Below are 24,451 nucleotides of genomic sequence, written 5' to 3' on the forward strand. Positions count from 1 at the left end.
CTCAGCCCCTCTAGAAATAATATTCTTCAAGCTATCAAAAGGATGGTTTCTTTGTTTGGTGTCTGAAGATTAAGGGACACGCATCCTGGTTTAGGATAGCCTACAAGGAATAGCTTGCAATGAAGCATTGGCACAAAGCTATGTCACTGCTACCTTCATAACCATTCATTCCTCCACTCCGTCTCATCACCACTGGAATCTGAGGTTGTCTTATGCCGCATTAGTTTTTTGTTCCTTCTATACCCAAGATCTATCTTGTCCAGAAATGGGCAGTCTTTTTGCCTTAATGGCTCTATGTGGCATTCAGCAATGGACTGGGAATACATTTATATGCAAATATACTGACACATAAATATAGAGATGATCTGCCTTCCAGGCAGCACTTTCTCCATATAAATTGAGTTTCTAACTGCCTGCCAAGATGTGTATAAGGTGTCTTTGTGCTGGGGAAAACCTGGGAGGAAATGTATCCTTACACATGCTATCAATGCTTAAGGAGATACAGGAGAAGAGCAATGGTGGGCTTGAGAAAAAGACAACATGTGGCTTTAAAGACAACATGTGGCTCATGGGTGGTCCTATATCCATATATGACTTGGGACAAAAGTTCCATCTGAGACTAGCAGAAGTCACTCTCATTAGACTTTTCCCTCCCTTATCCATATAAAATGGAAATAATTCATAATCTTGGGCTTGAAACTCTGAATTCCCAGCCATTTTTGCAAATTTGCTAGGTCAACATATAAATTGTTTTCAAAATACATCTAGATAAGACCATGTGGGAGAAAGCTGAACTACTTCTCATTTTATGCAAAATGTCCTATACAGAATTAGAAATGAGCAGTGAAAGATTTATCTCTACCCCAAACATTTTTTTTTTGCTGAGCAGTTGGAGACAATTCCTTTGTACAGTGGGAGATAGCAATCAATCAATCAGTCAAAAATAGAGAAAATGAAAGTTTTCTTATGCAGAAACTCAGCATATAGTTTTAACATGATCTTATGAAGACTCAATTACAATTACAGTGCTATATAGAACAATATCTAAGAATGAAAATTGCAAGAACTTACCACTAAACCACATGATGAACATCATTTTGGGAGTGATCTTGTGATCACGGAAGAAATTGAGCAAATAAGAGAGGGGGAAAATATTGACTGCTCTACCAAAAAGAACAAGCACCTGTCAAAAAGAAGCAAAATTGAGCTTTTAATAAGAGAAGTAACAATTGGAAAACGGGGATTGGGATTCGTAACTTCTATATGGGTCACTTCTATATTGGCATCTGGGGCTAATATAGAAACAGAATGCTAGCTTAGGTAGCCCTTAAGTCAGTTTCAAGAGGACTTTATGGGTGGAGCTTAACACACCCATTTTTTTCTCAGATGCGTTACATCCCATATATACCTCTGCTTATTTTTATTTAATTCTCATTTGGAAGGGGAGGGGCAAGCCCTTAATTTGCTACTTTACAACTGCTCTTGACTATGACGGAATGCTTAAAGGATGTTAAGGAATTATTAAGCTAAGGCTCTAGTCCACTACAAATTCACTTGACAGCAAATGAAAAGAGAAGGTCTTAACCCTCAAACAAACATGCATGAGAGCATACTATATAAGAGAGGGAAGAAAAGGAGCAAATTCATAGCATTCAGGTTGTGTTCAGCTCAAAGAGAAAAAGGAATATTTCTTTAATTCTAGATACTTTATACAGGTAGTCCTCAACTTATGATGACAATTGAGCTCAAAATTTATGTTGCTAAGCGAGATGGTTGTTAAGTGAGTCTTGCTCCATTTTACAACCTTTTTGCCACAGTTGTTAAGTGCATCACTGCAGTTGTTAAATTCGTAACACAGCTGTTAAGTGAATCTGGCTTCCTAATAATAATAATAATAATAATAATAATAATAATAATAATAATAATAATAATAATAATAATAATAATAAAAAGTTGGAAGGGACCTTGGAGGTCAGAAAATCACATGACCACATGACCATGGGACTCTGCAACCCCCATAAATATAAGTCAGTTTTTAAGTGTCTGGATTTGACCATGGGTATGCTGCATGACCATGGGTATGCTGCAATGATTGTGTCATAAGTCATTTTTTTCAGTGCCATTGTAACTATGAAAGGTCACTAAACAAACTGCAGTATGTCAAGAATTTGTATTGTGTTTTAAATGCTGTGAACTGCTCAGCATCATGCCTTTGAGATGGGTGACCATATAAATTGAAATAAATACAAGAGATAAATAGAATATGTAGGGTAAATAAATGCAACGTCACTTTTTCACATTACTTATGAATTTACAGAAATTCCTAACTAGGAAGTCCTGGAAGTAAAATGCTAGACCAAATTAATGTTAGCCTGACCCTATAAGGTAGTGCTTGCAACTCCCCTAGCAATTAGTCTCCTCTTACCGCGGCCTTTCTTTCTAGCCTTGGCTGCCTCAAAATGAATAATAAATAAAGTAGAAACACAAAGCTGCCTTGTAACTGAGTCAGACCTGAGTTCACTAAAAACTAGCATGTCAGGAGAAGAGGTATGCTAGTCCACATTAACCAAAAGTTAAAAGGAATTTGGTGGTATCTTTTAAGATTATCAACTGTTGTTATAAGAATATATGCAGTTCGATGTCACAGAGTTATAAGGATAACCCTCCTCTTAAGTTTTAGGACCGTTATGCAAATCAATGAACATCCTGAAATCTGGATAACAGTAATAATTATATAGTGTATAAACCCTTTAATCTCAAAAAGGACCACTGTTCACCATCAGGACAGTGTCCAATTGCAAAAGAATGTCCTATACACCCACTGGCTTTCCAGAAGACCCTGACTTTTAAGAGTCATTTTCATAGATCCTTTAGAAAACAATTCTCTGCAGTGTAGCCTAGTTTGCGTTATTATACGTACACATTGCATTGTTTTTAATATTATAATCCAGCTAGATTCCAATGAGTAGGTAGCATGCAAATTGTTGTGACAAATAATAAATAAATTGGAGTTCTCAATGATGCATTATATAGCCTTTCTTGCCAATCTGGGGTCAGGTGAAACAAATAAACTCTACTATAATTTGATACCTACTATGCACCAGATGACAAAGGACACTTCAAACTTGTGAGGAAAGCTAAAAATTGACAGGCCCAGAAATGCAAAAACACATGTTTCTGAAAGAGAAAAATCAGAAATGAGTAATCACAAAGTACCACTATGTTTAATTTTTTAAAATGTCAAGAGTTTCAAAAGAAATGTTTGATGCAGATGCAGTCTCTTACATTACTAGATGACATAACGAAGAAAAAGAAAAAAGAAAAATGTTCAAAATGTCCAGATACATAATCTGTTATGTCCAGATACATAACTTCTTTCTTTCAAAAGGAAAAGGAAAGACTGGGAGATTCTTCTCTCACTGGGTTATTACTTTCAAAGAGTCTGGGTCTAATCCAGTGTTTCTCAACCTTGACAATTTTAAGGCATGTGGACTTCAACTCCCAGAATTCCACAGCCAGCATTGCTGGCTGTGGAATTCTGGGAGTTGAAGTCCACATGCCTTAAAATTGTCAAGGTTGAGAAACACTGGTAATCCAACAGGCATTTAGTTTCTTCAACAGGGTTCTATTAAAACCTAGCATCTGCTGCATAAGATTTAGCAATGGAGCCCAGATTTTACAAAAATAAAAGATTGAAAAAGAAACACACAACATGTAGGTCTAACAGTATGGCTAACAGTGATGATTTGGGCCTGCAACAAAACACTGCGGTATGATTTGTCTTGCCAGCAAGATATTTTTTTTCAGGATCTTCTGTTTCCCCCGGCTATTTCCTCTTTTTCTCTCTTAACAGATGTTCAACCTTCTGTGTCCCTGCACTTTAAACTTCAGAAAGCACCATTCAGATCTGATATTAATTTAGCTTTAATAGCTCAGTGAATGCCCATGTTCAAAGACAAGCAGCACACTTAATGATGGGGCAAATCACAAGTCTGTTTCCCACATGTTCTGGTCATGTGTCTCTCCTGGTAGTATCTAGCTAGCTATTGTGAAAGAAAACAGGTAAAGGATCAGTGAATATGTGATCTAGTCTAACGATGCAGGTTTTATGCTTGTGTTCTTTTTTTTGTGTGTGTGTAGCACTGCCTCTGATTCCTGCATCCATGAAATTATAAGATTTTTTTTCACATCTGGCCCTATCATTAATACTGTGTTTAGCTTAATATCATCTAAATAATAAATACATTTAAAAACAAATGCCATCTTAGACAGGACAGAGAACAGAAAACCACATGAATGTAATTTTTCCCCCCTTTTTAAATAGCTTCCTGGTACTGTATCCATAATCCTTTAATGGAAATGAAGGCATGTTGCCTCTCTATCATCTAAAAGTACCCTGGAGGCGAGAAAAAAGTAAAAGAAATCCATTTTGTTATTAATCTTGTGGCAAGACTTAGCCAGAGCTTGGGGGAGAAGAGAGGAAAAGATTTACAGCACATTTTATCCCCCTTGTCAGTAAAGGTGACTTTTCTGCTTGGCAGACTCTATATTAGTAGGTCTGTTCTGAGAATTGTGGTGAAGAAATGCTCCCACCGTTAAAGAAACACCTCTGCTTTTTCTTATCCATAATTCACATTCTGAATGATTTTGAAATCACAAAAAAATAGATCAATCAATGACGACAAATTGTAATGTCTAAGGCTGCGATGGCATGCATGCTTAGTTGGGAGTCCTACTGGATCAAATGGGGCCTACCAAATGTCTGAATATACACCAAGTTGCAATGTAAAATCTCTTTCTCAGCCATAGCAAGGACTGCAAAGTGCTGCCATCTGCTGAGATATAGGGAAGCCATACGCTGCAACCTTCAAAACTATTTTTAAAATACATTTATCTGGTCAGGAGCATTTGAGACATTAGACTAGATCAGGGATGAGGAATTTGAGAAAGAGTCAGTGCTCACAGGAAAAAAGACACCAGGAACTGATAAGCATCTTCCAGACTGCTACTCTCCAGTCTTGCAGGTGTTGCTGACACATTTCCCAATTCTCATTGCTTAGCAAAGCAGTTGTTAAGTGAGTTGTGCTTGATTTTACAACCTTTTTTTTGCTACAGCTGTTAAGCGAATCACTGCAGTTGTTAAATGAATCATGGATTGTTAAGCAAACCCAGTTTCTCCCATTGATGCTGCTTGTCAGAAACCAGCTGGCAATCAATGACCCCAGCACTCCAGGACACTCTAGTCATCATAAATGCATGCCGTTTGCCAAGTGCCCGAATTTTGATCACATGACTGTGGGGATGTTGCAGTGGTGCAAAGACCAGTTATAAGTCAGTTTTTTTCAGTGCTGTTATAACTCTGAATGGTCACTAAATGAAGGGTGGTTAAGGAGCACCTCTAGAGATAACTCTCAACACCATTGCCCATAGCTCCTGATCAACTGGCAGGACAAAAATGGATAATCATAACTGAAAAATATTTAATGCTTAAATTAAAGTATTTCACTTATGTAGTAACCCCTAGATTACTAGTAGGATCATCAGGAAGCATTTGGAAAAACTAGTAAAAACTAGTAGGATAATCAGGAAGCATTTAGAAAATTCTTCCTTGATAGTAAGAGTCCAAGCAACAGACAGTACATACCACACATGAATGCAACAGTTCTCAGAGTCTGCTGCATTAGGATCTGTGTAACTGGAGAAAGATTATGGTGGGTGTAGTGAGACATTACGATGCCGGAAAACAAGATAGCCATGATACCTGGAAGAAAAATTTCACAATTAGATATACCTATATATAAAGTCACGTTTTTCCTTAAACTGCTACTAATTGCAAGCCAATAAAGAATCAGAATTGTTCTGCAGCACAAGAATGGGAAAAGTAGTGATTCAGATTGGAAACTTAGGTCTAGCAGTTGCACAATTGAACAACAGGGGTTGGGCCAGCTGCCCGGAGTAGCTCAGTCCCTTGGCTCAACTGCCAAAGGGACAAAAGCACCTAAATATGCATATAAAATATTTTCACAATGTACTTCAAAATTGGGAACAGCTTAGCACCTTTGAAGGACTTGGACTGCTTACACAGGAGTTTCGTTTTTCCACTGGAGTGTGCTTTCACTTAAGTCTGATGAATATCACTACTGTATATGAAATACCAAATCTGTATTTTTCTATTGTAAATAAAGACCCAAACCTAGAAATTACAAAATAATTGCCCTCCCAATTACATAATTCCAGTTATTAGAAAATCAACATTGTATATATAAAGGACCCAAAATATCACCACACTTTGAAAGTTGTTTCTACTAGGCCAACAATAGACAAACAAATACTAGTTAATAGACTCAAGGAGAATAGCCAAACTAAGACTTAACCATAGATTGCAGATATTGGTTTCATTATAAGTAATATTCTCACTCTTTCAATATGGAGAATGTGGTAATGTTTGCAGGAAAATAATGCTATGATTGAAAAGGCATCTTTGCAACCAACTTTCTTCTCAAATCTACTGAACTTCAGCTCCTGAAGAAGAGTATATTCTCCTGTTGCAAATTATATCCACACTCCCATATGACTGAAGGCTGCAACTACATATTATTACTCTAACATATTGAATAATTGGATTTTTCTGTTACAGTAGTGCTTCATAGTTCATGAAGCCTTTTGAATTTTCAATATTTCTGCATAAATATGCAGATCTGGTGGTGCAGTGGTTAGAATGTAGTATTGCAGGCTAATTCTGCCCGCAGTCTGGAGTTCGATCCAGATGGGCTCAGGTTGACTCAGACTTCCATCTTTCTGAGGTCGGTAAAATGAGGACCCAGATTGTTGGGGGCAATATGTTGACATTGTAAACCACCCAGAGAGTGCTGTAAAGCACTATCGGGTGGTATATCTAAGTGCTATTGTTATTGCTATAAATATGACCTGAAAGATGATCTATTCTCCATACAAGTCCAAAACTAGATAGCAAACCCAATTAAACAAATAATTCAAAACCTTATATTTATTGATTTATCGATGAAAATGATCCAAAGCTACATATGGCTTAGCATGACATACATAAACAGTTGCTATTACTTCAGTTCACATGCATTTCCTATACATTCTGTTTAGGGCTGGAAGAAAGTCTTCAAGCTACTCCAATGCTGCAGAGACTGAATGGAGCTTCCATGGAACCAGTATCATATGGATCGTATTACCAGATCCCAACTGGATGTCATTTGACACTACTGTTTATTTCCAGAGTACAAAAACAAGTTTCACACAAAGAAAATGAAGAAGTCATACTTGATATTATACCAAAAGAGACAGAGAGATGGCAAAGCCTCTGTAAAATGAGAATAAAACAGTGATCTGATAGCAGCTGACAGATTCAGTGAACCTCAAATTCATCACAATCCTTTTAGTTGCTGCATTACGTAATTCATTTTATCCAATTTAAATCTAATATTCTACTGAATGATTATGAACCTATTAGTGAAGGTGCTCCAGAATTTTAATTATTAGTTGCATTACAATTTCCAATATTTTATTTGGCATAAAACAGCTATTAAAAAAAGCAAGCATTGGCTCTCCAGGGGGTTACTTCAGGACTAGAGAACAGCTGTAAAATCCACTCTGAATTGCATATGCAAAGTTGCAAATGCTGTGGCTATCAAAACAGATATTTTTCTGGTAAAATCAGCATGGATACAAATATGCTTAGACTTTACAGTTGTTATCAGGTGCCCATGATGCTTCTTAACAAATGATACTACAACAACTAGAAAAGCAGGGGACAAGCAGTTACTCGCAACAACCACATACATTTCACTCTGTGAGATGTTCTAGACTAATGAGAGGCGGAGTGTATTTAGGGAGAGGCATATTTGGGACCAAGTTCTCCCAGCACTTGCAGATACATAAGAATACTTCAAATCATAAACATGAATAGTTAATTGTAAAATTTTGCTCTCTACAACAGGGCCCCCCAACCTTTTGGGCACCAGGGACAGGTTCCGTGGAGAGAGGTTTTTCCGCAGACCAGAGGGATCCTGGTTTCGCGTGTTGCCTGCATCCCGTGGATGGGGCTTCACTTGTTTGCGTGGCCCAGTTGCTGGCATGCCACAGACCGGTGCCAGTCCATGGATCGGGGGTTGGGGACCCCTGTTCTACAAGATATCATAGTAAATCTCTTTTGACTAAGGTCAAATCACAACATCCCTAAACCTTTGTAGAAATGTTCTATTATCCCAGACTCTAAAACAATGTACAATGTATGTTACTAAAATAACGACACTAGATACTTAATTTAGCAAAAGAGGTTGTTTCTGATTGTGAAAAAACTTTGGTCCTTTAAAACTGTCATAATCTTCTTCCTTCTCTCCTCTTCCAGTTCAAGTAATTTGATATACTTTCTAGATCATTTTTCTTCTTTTCTAGTTCAAGCAATTTGATATACTACTAGTGTATACAATTAAAATAACTACATATTTTGCTATCCGCATACATTACTGAAGTAAACATTCCAACTACAAAAATACAAAATACAAAAATCCCAACTACATACAGTGCAGTGCAAAAGGTATATGTACCTGGATTATCACTAATCTATAGGCTTCTTCCTTTAATTTATGACTGAACAGTATCTTTAAATCCAATCTTAGTACAATTTTATTTTAGCTTAGTTTCCAAGCTTTTATGTCACTTCAATTACAAACTGATTCTGAGCAGCTTACATGCCTGAGTTCAATAGTAAGATTAAAAAGAACTTTTCTCTGCAGGAAGGACAAATTCAGTACATCAGATCCCAAGGCTAACTGAAAAAGCCAAGTCTTAACTGTTTTATGGAAAACGCCAAGGTCGGTGTCAATTTAATCTCTAAGACAGGGGTAGGCAACCTTGGCTCTTTTATGACTCGTGGACTTCAACTCCCAGAATTCCTGAGCACAGTCAGTCAGATGTTCAGACTGTATTTGGCATTTTTGTCTAATTATTATTATTATTATTATTATTATTATTATTATTATTATTATTATTATTATCATCATCATCATCCCAAAGTAAAGTATGAATAAAGTCTTGCAGGATTATGTCTTTAGTTCAATGTCAGTTAACATCTTTATAAATGATGTAGGATACAGAACTGCTTCTCAAATTTTTAGATGATACCAAGCTAGGATAATTAGTTAATATCTTAGAAGTCAAAATTACAATTCAAAATAACCTCTGTGAAAATAAAAATTGGACCATAATCAATGGAAAGATGTTTATCTGTGACAAAAGCAAAATCCTCCATATACATATAAAAAGTCAAATATCTATTGACTTGTATGACAATGTGCGTCAGAATGATCTAGGAATACTTTTGGACCATCAACTGAACATAGCACCTAAAAAGGCTAATATAATCTTTGGTTATATTAACATAAACATCACAAGGAATGTCCTAATGTTGTTAAGCTGTTGTTGTTAAGTTGTTAAGCAGTAGAACAACTTGCCTAGAACAGTAATAAATCATTTTTTGCTGGACGTTTTCTCATACACTGTGTACACAATTATTAGACAAATGAGTATTTTGACCATATCATTTTCATGCATATTTTCCACCTTCAAGCTGTATAAACTTGAGTGATTAGTGGATATAAGCATATCAGGTGATGTGTATTTATGTAATGAGGTAGGATGTGGCCTAAGAAGATCAACACCCTATATCAGACATGTCAAACTCGTGACATCACATGACATCGCGCAACGTATCGGAACATTTTCCCCATTGCCGGCAATGGGGTGGGCACGGTTTCCTCGTGATGCGTCCGGTCCGCAGGCCAGCAATTTGACAACCCTGCCCTATATCAAGTTGTGCATAAGTATTAGGCAGCTTCTTTTCCTAAGGCAAAATGGGCCAAAAAAGAGATTTAACTGACTCTGAAAAGTCAAAAATTGTAAAATGTCTTTCAGAAGGATGCAACGCTCTTGAAATTGCTAAGATATTGGGGTACGATCACAGTACCATCAAATATTTTGTTGCAAATAGTCAACAGGGTTGCAAGAAACATGTTGAGAGAGAAAAAACGCACATTAACTACCAAAGATTTGAGAAGAATCAAACATGAAGCTACTGGGAACCCATTATCCTCCAGTGCTGTCATATTCCAGAACTGCAACCTACCAGGAGTGCCCAGAAGTACAAGGTGTTCAGTGCTCAGAGACATGGCCAAGGTAAGGAAGGCTGAAAGCCAACAACCACTGAACAAGACATATAAGTTGAAATGGCAAGACTGGGCCCAAAATATCTGAAGACAGATTTTTCTATGGTTTTATGGACTGATGAGATGAGAGTGATTCTTGACAGACCAGATGGATGGGCCCATGGCTGGATCAGTAATGGGCACAGAGCTCCACTATGACTCAACTCAGACTCCAGCAAGGTGGAGGTGGGATACTGGTATGGGCTGGTATTATTAAAGATGAGCTAGTTGGACCTTTTCAGATTGAAGATGGACTCAAAATCAACTCCCAAACCTACTGCCAGTTCTTAGAAGACATTTTCTTCAAGCAGTGTTACAGGAAAAAGTCTGCATCTAAGAAGAAAAAGTCTGCATCTAAGAAGATACATGCTCCATCACATGTATCGAAGTACTCCACTGCATGGCTAGCCAGAAGGGCCTTAAAGATGAAAGAATGACATGACCCCCTTCCTCACCTGACCTAAACCCTATTGAGAACTTGTGGGCCTTTCTTAAATGGGAGATTTATGATGAAGAAAAACAGTACACCTCTCTGAACAGTGTTTGGGACGCTGTGGATGCTGCTGCATAAAACATTGATCGTCAACAGATCAAGAAACTGACAGAATCCTTGAATGGAAAGCTTATGACTGTTATTGAAAAGAAAGGTGGCTATAATGGTCACTGATTTTTTTTGTGTGAAATATCAGAAATGTTTACTTTTTGAGTTGTTTATTATTTTCTTTAACAAATGCAAATAAACAAGATGGGCAAATTTTCATTTTTCACTTAGTTGCATAATAATTCTGCACACTAATAGTTGCCCAATAATTGTGCACACATAGATATTCTCCTAAGAAAGCCAAAATCTCACTTTTACTTTTTAAAATATTCAGGTTTGAGGTTTATTAATATTTTGGATTGATCAAGAGCACTTTAGTTGTTCAATAAGAAATCAATCCTCCAAAATACAACTTGCCTGATAATTGTGCACACAGTGTAGTAGTTAGATAGCCATCCACTGGAATGATTTAATGTATTCCTATTCTGAGCATTAGGTAGAACCAAATCTTAGAGTATATTTTCCATGGTTCTATGAAAAACCATAATTATTTTTAAGCCGAAACCAAGCAAATCTCATTATGATTTAGCATAGCCTATGAACTTCGCAATAATAGATAGACAGGGAACATTACATACTGGTTTGAAATAGTGGTTCCCCAAATTCCAAATTGGTAAAATCTCTTTTGGGATGTACAGTAAGGAATTAATCTAAATGTGAGAAAACATAACAACTGGAAGGATAAATTATCCACTTCTCTCTCCTTATAGCCTTCATGGAAGATTGCAGGGAGAAAATATACTAGAAATTTTGAACACTCTGAGAGCTCTAGGAAAATGAAAGCTGTTTTAACACTGTCAATAACTTCAGGGGGTTTGTTTTGCAACTTACCTGAGAGAGAAATTCCTTCTGAAAGTCCATAAGGAAGATATGCAAAGATAATCATCATCCCAAACTCCAGGGAAGGAGTTTTTCGTAAATCAATATGTTTCAGTACGTTAATTACAAATAGTTAAGTAAAATAAGAAGAAAGATGAAACAGGAAAGTCAGATTAGGAAGTTCTCATTTGTCATTAGAGCTCCATTAGAAAGCTTAGCATCTCAGGTTGAATCATACAGTGCAATTATTTTTCTTCATACTCTTTAGCTGATGGAATTTTTCAAGTGGAATAACGGAAGCTACCAGGTGATGGTGCTCTGTACAATAAGAAATTATTTTTAGAGGATTTTTAAAGCTTCTAACAGAGCGCATAGAAAAATGCTTTTATTACAAAAGGGCCTTTACGTTTATAATATTCTTAGCTTTATACCTAATCATTACATTTAAAAATTCACTTGAAAATAATATTGTAGTTGTTAAGCTGCTTAAATTTTACAGATTTCAACAAGATTTAAATATCCTTACATACAATTGTAACTCTCATTTGACATGCTGAAAAAACAATTATTATCAGTGATCATCTTCTAACAGATTAAGGTTCTAAGGGCAGATGGGTAAATATATCTGGAGTACATATTTTATAAGATAGAAAACAATTCCACAGTGAAGTTTCTTTGTACTCTATATATGTGGTTTTAACTTACTTGAAACTATTATCTAAACACTTTAATGGAATGAAAGCCAACTTATGTTCTCTGTGCTTAACATAGATGTTTGTCTGTAAAGAAGCCACTTAATAATTTTAGTGGCCAAAATAGCTGCAAAAAGAATAAAGATACAGACAATGGCACATTTCTGCTTGTTGGCTTGGATAGTCAATCTGACTTTTCAATTATGATCCATTATTATACTTCATATTCAAGGCTAAGAATGGATACCACAAACACACTACCTCAAGTAAACTAGCTAATCTTTTAAATATTCCCCTTTAAATTTTTCAGATCTATTGAGTGAAAAAGTACCTCTGAAATTCACTTTAACAGACATTTTGCCTAATGTGATATTTCAGTCTATCCAAAGATCTGCTTTCAAGAATAATTACAGGTTCATAAAGTTGGATAATCACCATCTAGGAATCACTTTGTCCAATCCTGTTTTTAAAAAGGTTAACCCTGCCTTGATGCTGTTCTAAATCTACTTTGAAACTCTGAATATTGGATGCTCTAATTTTCCAAGTTGCTCTATAGCTAATTAATATTCAGTATAATAGTCACTAACCCAAACTTGTTGAGCTCACACTCCCTATAGCTCCAGGCAGTAGGACCCATCATCCCTGAAGCTAAATCTAATATTTGAAAAGTCACAGGCACTTCATCCTAGGCTTGAAAACATCAGAAAGAATTGTTTCAACCAATACTTATAAGAAACAATTTTAAACACTTTACATCCCTTTTATAAGCACATCTGAAATATTCTAGATTATGCAACAGTATGCCTACTTAAATCAAGGATGTGATACCTTCAATTTTTCTTTTTAACAATATGACTCAAACATTCCAATTAGCATGTGCAATGATCTGGCATTGTGTAACTGTGTGGTGTAAAACATTAATTTAAACCTCTAAAGACAACAGGTTGTCTGATCATGATCTAAAATCTTGATAATGAGTGAGTGTAATTTCTCACACAAACCTCTAGTTACCAATTTGAGATAACACACAAAACCTTTTGTGTTTTAACAAAAAGTTAAAAGTTCTAATCTGAGATAAAACAGAAAACATGAGATGCTAGAACAAGCTATGATCCCAAAACAAACAAAAATTCTGACAAGATTACATCCTTAACGAAAGCTAGAAAAAGAAAACTCCAAATCAAAATGCTCAAGCTGAATCCTAGAAGCAAAGAGGTACCCGAACCTGAATGGGTTGTCAAAATGTCCAGTTGCTCACTATCCACCACAACACACAAGATCCCACCGAAAAGCCTCAACTTTAACATAAATGATGTTTATTGGTTAGAATCTGCAGCCTTAGAAGCACCATTTAAAACCATTGGCCTTGCCACAGAGACCTGACAAAACATAAGGCAGACAATCAGACCACCATCAAACAAAGAATCAGAACCAACTCAAAGTGGAGGACAGAGCAGCCCTCAAAAAACCTAAAGCAAGACCAAACCCTCATCCTCTGAGCAACAAAACTTATCATGATCAGATCCCAATACATACAAAAAGCCAAAGAATTGCTGGAAGTCAGAAGCCTACATACTAATAAAACCAACCCAGTACAGGAAGTAGACAACTTAATCAAGAGAATTCTAAACAATCCAACCAAGAAAGGTCAATCAGAAAAAGAAGAACAGTGGATGAAAAGCTCTCATATTCCTACACTTCTATGGACACCCCAAAATACACAAACCTGAATACCTCTTTGTCCAATTGTATCATTTGCCAGGGATTCCAAAATACAATATAACTGAAGAATTTACAAAAAAGCTTGCACAGTTCAGAGAACAAATATTCTATCAACTCCTCACTACAGTGCCTACAGAAAATCAAAGACCTAAAATAAAAGAAGCTGAAATTATGATTTCATTCAATGTCACAACACTTTTTACATCAGTGGGACCCCAGAAAAAGTGAAAGAATCCATGGCAGCAGTACTACACAACACATCCGATCTAAGAAAATATGCTAATATCAAAATACCCGGAATCATGGCCTTCATCAACCTCTGCCTCACTACCTATTTTCAGTTAATAGAGAAATATATCAACAAATCAGAGGAACACCTTGTATGTATAAAAGCGAAAGGTCTTACAAATACCCACAATGGAAGAATGGTTAAGCTGATGGGATTGGCAGGAATGGTGAAATTGATACCTTTGATTAAAGAAAAGACTTTGAATTTTATTTTTACCAGGAAACCACTTTTGGACTTTTTGAGAAAAAAATATGAAAGAAATGAAATTGTGATTTTGGAAATAGAAGATTAAAATTATATACTAGAATTATATGTCATTACAGAAATAATGTGGACTGTTGCTAATTAAAGCGTAAGAGTTTGAAGTATATTCTTCATCTATATCTTTATCAAAAAAAAGTTAGAAGTCATTCTTTTTCTATTGTCTTTACTTTTTCATTCTCTTTTGTTTCTGAACTTTTATCTGGCTTTTTTCTTGACTTTTCTTTTAATTATTTTTCTTTCTGCTTGTCTATTTTTTACTTTTTTAAAAATTCAATATATATTATGTATATGTATATGCATATATATTATATATACACAAAAAGGAAGAGCTACGTAAGAACATTATTCAGATGAGCACAAACACACTGCAGCAACTCAGAACACCAGAAAAGAGAAACAGACTGCCTATAGAACTTCCAACAAAATGGACACCCATACAACTTTATAAAAAAGTGGTTGATGACTCAACTCACAACCAACACAAGCTATGAAAGGGTTACAGCCACATGGCATCTCATAGCAATAGCAGTTAGACTTATATACTGCCCCACAGTGCTTTACAGCATTCTCTGGGTGGATTACAATATCAGCATTATTTGCTTATTGCCTCCAACAATATGGGTTCTCATTTTACCGATCTTGGCAAGATGGAAGGCTGAGTCAAACTTCAGCAGGGTGTGGGCAGAGTTTGCCTCAAATACTGCACCTAACCACTGTGCCACCAGGACTCCTTATCACATAGCACATATGCCAACTAAAACCCTCCAAAACATTTTAAGTAACCCAAGACCCAGTAACCCAAGAAGTAAAAACAGGAGTAATCTACAAGTACAGTATAAGGACTCTAACAGCCACTATGTAAGGCACATAAGCAGAAAACTAGCAGAGAGCGTCCATGAACACTAACCAGGACTCAGAAGACATGATGAAAACTCCATAATTTCACAACACATGGGCAGACCTAACCATAGTTTCAACTCAGAAACTGTGAGCATCCTAGACTAAGTTCAATCCAAAACAGCTAGGTAATTTTTAGAAGTTTGGCAGTCAGACAAATCAGCCATGAACAGGCTCAAGGAAAAACAAAGTTTACACACCATTCTTAAAGAAACAATAAAAAAGCTAAAAAAAGAAACAACAGAACAGAACATCTCACCAGTAATCACCACCCAGATAACAGGATTAAAAGGATTAATACTAGACTACAAACAGTCTAGTAAATCAAGGAACTACAACTCAAACAAATGATCAAGCGGTAAACTGCCAAATCAAGTTACTACCGAGGAAAAAACAACATCCTCACCAACTCTGACAGGGCAACCCCATTCTTTCTAGTACTGAAGATGTTACCTAACTCGGTAATGAAATATCTACAAGAAAACAACCAAATTCAGAGAAAACCAAAGATTCCACAGTTCAACCCTGAAATTCATATATTATTTTCCACTGAAAACACAAAACATCCCTTAGATAAACAATGTTATCTATTGAATCCACAGAAATAAAAATGTTTTTTACCGGCTTATCACGGGGGAAAAAAAACACCTCACTAAATTGTATATTGCACTCCTATTTGCTCTCAAACTGCCTCCCAATGTGAGCTCCCAAACTGCTTCAAATGTTCTAGATGTCAACTATTACATTCTTGGGCTAAGGGCAATGGTGGTTAAAAGGAGAGCTGGACTGTAGTCTAAACTATTTGGAATTGTCCAACTAATGTTTTCCTTTGTTAGACATAATGCATTTTGTCTAATAGATGGAATGCATAAAGCACTAAAAATGACAAAAAAATAAATATGAATTTCTCATAAGCACAGTCCAACCATAGCAAATAACTTTAGCTCTACCAATATTTAATACTCTTGCTGGTCATATATGTGGAGTTTGGATTTATATAACATTACTGGAGGCTTTCTTTCATCAGGGTAAAAACAACAAAGATAATTGAGAGTGTAGTTAAATGGGAGGTGATGAAGGTCTTTGGCACCTACAAGGGAAATCCTGAGAAGTAGAATAAAAGACATCTGTCTTTATGGCCTCAAGCATATCGTAGCCTAATAGCTTTCTGTCAATTTTCAGCTGCCAGTCAGAAAAAAAAAGAATTCATTGCTTAAAAGCCTAAGCCGTAATAGGTTGAATCGTCATGAGAAGATGTCCAATGTCCTCAATATACTAACCATAACCTATGTAGCCAGATTATGCATGCGGCTCAACAGAGAAGTATTACCATTAATCATTCACCAAATAATAAAAGACAGATAGAAAGGCATGTTCAGTGACAAAAAAAAAATCTGAACAATGAGAACAGTTCAGGAGGGAACCAGGGGTCCCCAATCCCTGGGCTGCGGTCCACTACCAGGCCACGACCTGTTCGAAACCAGGCTGCGGGAGAGATGGGCAAGTGCACATGCATGAAACGCCACTCGGCTCGCGCAGAAAATTCTACTTGTGCAAGCAGAACTTCACACATGAGTGCAAGTGTCTGCCACTCACGAGAGTGGAGCTTCATGCATGAGTGTGAGCACCCTCCACTTGCGCGCGATCCTCCATTTGTGCAACTGAAGGACATGTGCACCTGCCATTCACAGAAATGGATCTGTGCACGCGCATGCACCTGCCATTTATATGCCATTATATAAGCTGGAAAAGTTCGCGACTGCTGGTCTAGAGCAATGGTTCTTAACTTTTTCTTCACCATGAATCCCCTTTAAATACCCTTTGTGGCCACAGACCATGGCCACAGATCCCCCAGAATAACTCAAGGTTTAAATCATAACATTTTTTCAAACCTTTGGAGACCCCTGTGAGATACTGCAGCCCCTCCAGGAGCCCACAGAATACAGGTTGAGAACCACTGACCCAGAGAGAGTGTGGGCTTCCTTTTACTTCATGTGAAGCAAGGCTGGGCAACAATTTGTCAGGGATATTTTAGTTTCAATTAATGACCCAGCCCAACTCTGTGATTCTATGATTTTCTACTATTTTTTTACTGATTTTCTATGTTTTCATACTGCTTAGCAATTGTCGTAGTAAAGATTATTGTGGTGCTGCTGCTGTTATTATTCCTGTGTTCCTACAATTCCCTTTCCAATCTACACTGTAGGAGTAATGTCAGTTTTGTTACTTATCACTAGCAACTTAACCATTATCAACTCTTGGCACACAAAATAAGTAAATTAAACATATACTTCAACAACAACAACAACAACAACAACAACAAAAGAATTATGGAATTCTATTTTTATTGGAAAAGAAAAACTCAGACCATAATGGAATAATGCTTTAGCTCACCAGATATTACTGGAAGAGGAGAAAAGATGAAACATACAGTATATGTTATAACAGAAAAGCAATTCAAGCTGCTATGAAAAATCAAACTCTTTGTCTGACATAAATTCCATACTAAAAGAGCCAGGCCAATTAGCTGGATAGATTTTTGATATAGGATAATTTCAGGATTCAATTCTAAAACAAGCAACATGAAAATAAAAATTCAATCAATCAGATATCTAATGCATTTGAAAAATGAAACATGCACTAACACGTTATTGAAAATATAATGAATGTACTAAAACTACAACTGGAAAATCATCTATTAGTCTCATCCATTAGCATGGTGTTTCTCAACCTTGGCAATTAGAAGATGTGTGGACTTCAACTCCCAGAATTCCCCAGCCAGCAACACTGCATCAGCAAGCATGATGAGTTATTATAGAGCAACTTGGGCCTTAGTGAAAGTCTTGTACAAATATAAGTTTCATGCAAATCTGAAATTGTTACTTGCTAACTCTTGCTAATAAAAATGTTATGTTTTAAAAGAATAATCATCTTCAGAAATGTAACCAAGGGTTATTATTAAAGAGCAAATATTTATTTTATCTAAAAGCAAAGGATATTAATGCAGAAATAAGACCAGTCAGAGTCCCCAGTGCTGCAGAACCAAAGAACATCTTCAGAAAGTAAGCCAGTGCTTGTAAAAAGGTTTGCCATCCATTTACATCAGATGTATGTTCTCTCGTCAAACCTTCTGCTGTACTGAGAATAATAATAATAAAAAACAAGGACAACCAAGGGGATTACACATTAGAATCTTAAGTCTGGGATTCGGAATGCAGAATCCGTAAATGCTTTATTTTTGTTGTAATTGTTAAAATTGCTCTTAAAATGCTTTCATTGTAATATGTCTAGGGGAAGGACAAAAGACATTCAATCAATTCAAGATGCACTATTTTTCAAAGGGAAATACAGCTGTTCTAAAGATACAAAATAAGCCAGGAGGGTATCTACTTACAGCAAAAGAAATGAAATCTTTCTAACAGTTCTTTCACAGACAAAGAAAAAAAAAAGAAGGTACAATATAACAGAATCAAAAATAAGATGTTTGCTCTTCTGATCCTCAAGCAAATGAAAAAATGGGAGGGAAATAAACTTATATTCTGAGAAAGGCAGGAAGGGACGGAGGGATGAGTTGGATGAATGAATGAATGAATGAATGAATGAATGAATGAATATACTTCATGAAAATATTTCCAGATCCTAATATGACTAAGGCTGGCAAGAATTAGATCCTTGACAAATCAGACAATATTAATATGTATATGTGGAAGTCACCTATAGAAAGCTTTTAAAAATAAATAAAATATAATGATATCCTTAGGCACATCATCCAATTAATCAAGAAGATTTACTTTCACCTACATGACTTTCAAACCAAGCAATCAGAAAGTACCCACTTTGCCCAATATACCCTACTGATTTATTAAAATCAGAGCTTTGTAAACATGTACAAAATAACTCTATTTCTGGTCTCAAACCCAGAAACTAATACTGCAACAAATATAAGCCATGGAAGCAGAATGATTTTACACACCAGCTTCTCATATGAAGTAGAATTTTTAAAAGAAATTCATAAGGACTATAGTGCTGAAGAAAATCCCCAACACAAATTCCTGCCCTTATGTGTAATTAAATATAGGTTGCGCATCTGTGGATCCTAAGAGAAAGAATAATTGGGGCTGTTTTATATGAGAGTGGGTGGCAAGCATCAATGTGACAATTAAGGAGGAATGATGATTAAAAAGCATACTAAGCGAAAGAGCATAAATGCATATTATGCATATTTATTACATTAAAATAAGTAGTGTTTAAAGAAGTACATTATTCTTTGTCTAAATGAGCATTTAATTTCAAAAAAAAAATTTCTTCCATGTACATGAATGTACTTACTTTGTCAGGACAATTGAGACTGCATCATTGAGAATGCTTTCTCCAAAGACCAGCATGTTAAGCACAGGGTCCACATTAAGAGCATTAAAGATAGCAATAGTAGCTACTGGATCAACAGCAGAGATCAGGGAACCAAAGGCAAAACTGTCAGGAAATCCAATAAATACATTAACATAATGTCTGAATTATTAAATGCTACTAAGGTTACTCAGCAAGCCTGGAACGCCTCAATGGATTGAAATTATTATCCTGGAATGCATTGGGGTTGTTTTTTTATTCTAACAGAAGATGAATCTCATTCCATGTAGACCAGTGGTTCTCAACCTTTTTAATGCCGCGACCCCCAACCGGTCGTAAGTCGAGGACTAAACCGATCGTAAGTCGAGGACTAAACCGATCGTAAGTCGAGGACTACCCAACCGGTCGTAAGTCGAGGACTTTCCCTGCCCGGGAGCGCTGCGCATGCGTGGTTCCGCCTCCTGCGCCGGCCGAGGCGTAGCTGGCAAGCGGCAGAGACGGAGCAGGCCGACCACCAGCTGGCCCAGCTCAAGGGAGGTAAGGCACCCGCTGGAAAAGGGGGAAAAAAATGGCGGACAGCCTTGCTTGGCGACCCCCGTGAAATGGTCGATCGACCCCAAATGGGGTCGCGACCTATAGGTTGAGAACCGCTGATGTAGACCAACAATTATCAACAAGAAAAATAAAAATAGTATATTTTTTCAAATATTTAAAAGCAACCTGCTCAATGTCAGATATTCATTATATCATAATTAATCTAAATTTTTAATTTAATATTATTAACAGGTTGCACTTTAGATTTCTTTTCTGATTTAACAGGACATCCCAGAAAACTTTGGAGAACTTTTATCAAACCATGTATCCCTTCTATTTAAACATTAAAATTTTAACAAACAATACACAACATAATATAGAATTACATTGGTATCTTTCTAATCACTGCGGTTAATTCCTCAGATCCTTATCCCACCTAAGATATAGATATCTGCTGTCTTCTAGTAATCTTTCAGCCATTTTCTAGAATTTTTTCAAAATTAATACATAAAGATTTAGCCAAACCATGTGATGCAAGTCATCTGGTGCTACATATTAAATTTAAGAAGCAATGACACTTCTTTACAGTTAAAAGGCTGAAGGCACATTGCTATGCCATGTTAAGTTCCCATATCCTCTTTGATTCACATTTCCACCTATCTACCTAAACCCTAGGTAAGCATTATATCATCGTTGAACTTAACATTGGCCACAAGTATAGTAATCAGCATCCTTCCTAACTATAGTGCTCAGGAATTAAGAACCTAATAAATGCAGTCACTGTGTTCATTGTAGCGGCTTGAAGACTCCTACAAACACACAAGATTATATAGAGTTCTCTCAAAACTTACCTGTCAGTCATATTCAGTTTATAAATTACATCAGCCTAGAAAAAATGACAAAAACAGAAACATCTTGTAAAATTTAACTATTACTCTCCACTTCTCTGTTCCATCTATTAAGGAACGAATGAGTTTCCTGGTTTGAATTTACAGATGGATTCTGTATTTTCAAAAATGAGGAAACTGCCAGATTTACTTCCCATGAAGATTTCTTGGAACATAAATCTTCTATTCTCACCAAGGTATTGCCCTGATGTGGATTTCTGTATGTTTCAAGAAAAGCTGTCTTTTGGTCTCCCTCAAGAGCCTGGCATTCAATAAAGCTGTGATGAACATTCCTGTGACCTAATATAGTACGCTGTCATCAAGAAGGGCTGAATTTCTCATAAAATGCTGAAGACACTCATGTATTCACCATGAAATGCAAAAAAATTCCTAAATTTATTAATTTATAGTTCAATGAAGCAAGGATCTGCTCACTGCAGTAATTTCATTTTTATAAGATCAGATATCGAATTAAAGATTACTAATCAATGTTATTTTTGCCCAGATCAACAAATAGTGCTTTCAGCACATCATATCGTCTTCAGTGGAACTGAAGAAGCTTCTTGGATGAAAAGTGAAACATCTTCAAGGAAAAACAAAGTCCAGTTGCCTTTTGAAAAAGCACCTTTGAGACTATCAAAATCTAAATATCAAAATTGAAAGATTATGGAATTGACAAGGTATGGTGGTCCCAGTGGTTATTGATACACTGGGTGCCATACCCAGAAATTTTAGACAATACTTAGAATTTCCATCAGTCAATTACAAAAGCCTACACTGCTTGCATTTCCAAATATATTACATAGATACATTACAGCACCCTAAGTTCTTGAGAAGAACTCAATGCATATAAAGGCCAATACCAGACAAAGAACTGCAGCTATGACTTTACATTGTTCTCAACAAATAAATAATATTTTAAATGTATATGCCATCTGACACTCAGCAATTACAAGTGGAGGGGACAATTTATGCTTAATTGCAATATGTCTACAAAACAGTAGTAATATGCATATAGTTAACCCATGAAGCATAAACTAATGAAATGAATGAGTAAAATGAAAATTAAGATCATAGTTGAAGCAATAGCAAGATGATCTAGGATCATTTGGTAAACTTATACTACTTTTCTAAGTAGCCTTCTCCAACTGTGGGCCATCAAAGTAGTTATCACTCTGATGATAAAAGTGCTTATAGAATGAAGCTTGAGTAACAGATTTCTGGAGATAGATGGATTTGTGCAAAGAAACCATTCTTTTAGCAATATTTTTTCCATTAAAGATAATCAATTGCCTGGGGCAATTATTTCCTTTCATTTTTTTAAATTGCTATTCTTTTTGCCTTTTTAATTAATCTCAGCTTTCTTTTAGTTAACCAGAATTTAATTGATCAGAATCGCATATAGAATTTGAATACTTCTATATGTGGACTTCAGCATCCAAAATTTCTCCAGCCTGTACAGCCATTGTTGAGAATTCTGGGAATTGAAATCTATACATTTGGTACTTGTCACAGTTGGAAAATACTGCTTTAGAGAGCAGACTTTGATTAAATAGATGTGAAAGAGGAGGAAATTGCTAAATGTAAAAGCCATTTCTAGCTGGTGATTCTGTCCTTCATCATATGTTCAAAGGCTTGAAGCAGTAATCTCCATTGCAGATCCTACACTAAGCTGAACTGCAGCTCCCAATAGCCCTAGCCAGCGTGGCCAAAGTTGAGGATAGTTGGGACTTTTAATCCAGAAATGTCTGGTGTGTCATTAATTCCTCAGTGTTGGACTATTCTCCAAGTGACATGCAATTCCCAAAATCTTAGGTCCAACCACCAAATTATACTGGACACTATTTTTTATTGAGACAAAAAGGAGACAATCTTGTATAGATGGGGGAACAATCATATTATCTGAATTTAATTAATTTTACTAACTAGGCAATAAAAATCAAATTTAGCCTTTATCCTAGTCTTGTCCCCTTTTTTGTCCTAGCTCTTCCCATTTTTTAAGAATGTAGCTCTTGCATTTGAAAAACTCTACACCTCTTGGCTAGATTATTTTGCAGGCCCCTTCCAACTCTACCTTTCCAAAATATTACATGAACTCTCAGCACAAACAGTCCTATTTTAAATGTAAGCCACTTATGATTTACTACAAACATTAAATGCTGGTGCTAGCATCTTGCTTTGCATTGTTTGATAAAGATACAGTCTCTGCTGTGGTAGTAATTAATTATCTGGGAGTTCCCCAGTGCAAATACTCTGCCTTTCCTCTGCTGTTCTGGGATTTAATTAAAATGATCTGAAAGTCAGACTATAGTAGTACCTGCTTTAGCTAGGGAAATAATTACTATTGTTTCCTTATGTAAAATGCCTGCAACCTGAAAAGCAAAATGATATCTATGATGTAGAACAGGGGTGTCAAACTGTTGGCCCGTGGGCCAGATGCGTCATGGCAAAACCGCGCCCACCCCATTGCCAGCAATGGGAAAAAAGTCACAATATGTTGCGACATGTCACGTGACGCTGCGAGTTTGACACCCCTGATGTAGACGATCCAAAGGACAGGATGGTAAATAACTCTAGCAAGTCAATTTCAGGTTTTCAATAACCAAACAAAAGAATATGGCACCGGTCAGATATATGCAAGATTCTGAAATGCAATAATTCCAGGAAAATGTAAAACGCAGATATCTTTGTGTCATATAAAGCACTACTTATTTTGTTTTGTTTTATTATTTTATTTATTGTGCCTTTGAGCAGTCTTGACTCCTGACAACTACCTAAACTCTGCAGTTTTCTTGGCAAGATTTTGGAAGTGGTTTGCCATTGCCTTCTTCCTAGGACAGAGAGGAAAAGGCTGGCCCCAGGATCACCCAGCTGGCTTCATGCCTAAAATATGACTAGAACTCCCAATATCTCATTTCCTAGCCAGGTGCCTTAACTATTACACCAAACTGGCTCTCAAAACATTGCTTTAATTTATCTAAAATAAATATTATTATTTAGCTTTTGCATATATTTAAGCAAAATATATGCAAGGGATTCTTCAATAAAAAATACCATTACAAAAGTGTATATTAGAAGAAAGTAAGCCAAAAATGGACATTTTCATAAGGGTAACATTAAAAATGCATTAGGTAAAGTTGTTTGCAAGGAATATATGTGCTAAGAAA

At 36.3% G+C, this 24,451-nt stretch overlaps 1 protein-coding gene across 1 annotated transcript in view; it reads right to left on the minus strand.

Moving 5' to 3' along the window:
- LOC107290826 (sodium/hydrogen exchanger 8) overlaps window positions 1–24,451 on the minus strand; it is a gene marked incomplete at its 3' end in the record, with an annotated part of 52,568 nt that overhangs the window by 7,105 nt on the left and 21,012 nt on the right. Inside the window, exons 7-13 of the mRNA XM_015819751.1 lie at window positions 21,249–21,283; window positions 19,846–19,989; window positions 18,516–18,654; window positions 11,665–11,770; window positions 5,645–5,761; window positions 3,095–3,177; window positions 1,072–1,183 (exon numbers count right to left, since the gene is read on the minus strand). Coding sequence (XP_015675237.1) covers window positions 1,072–1,183; window positions 3,095–3,177; window positions 5,645–5,761; window positions 11,665–11,770; window positions 18,516–18,654; window positions 19,846–19,989; window positions 21,249–21,283 — 736 coding nt within the window. The remainder of the gene's footprint in view (window positions 1–1,071; window positions 1,184–3,094; window positions 3,178–5,644; window positions 5,762–11,664; window positions 11,771–18,515; window positions 18,655–19,845; window positions 19,990–21,248; window positions 21,284–24,451) is intronic.

The sequence above is a fragment of the Protobothrops mucrosquamatus genome, unplaced genomic scaffold (genome assembly GCF_001527695.2).
Source record: "Protobothrops mucrosquamatus isolate PMUCROS unplaced genomic scaffold, P.Mucros_1.0 scaffold975, whole genome shotgun sequence".
Classification (NCBI taxonomy): Eukaryota; Metazoa; Chordata; class Lepidosauria; order Squamata; family Viperidae; genus Protobothrops; species Protobothrops mucrosquamatus.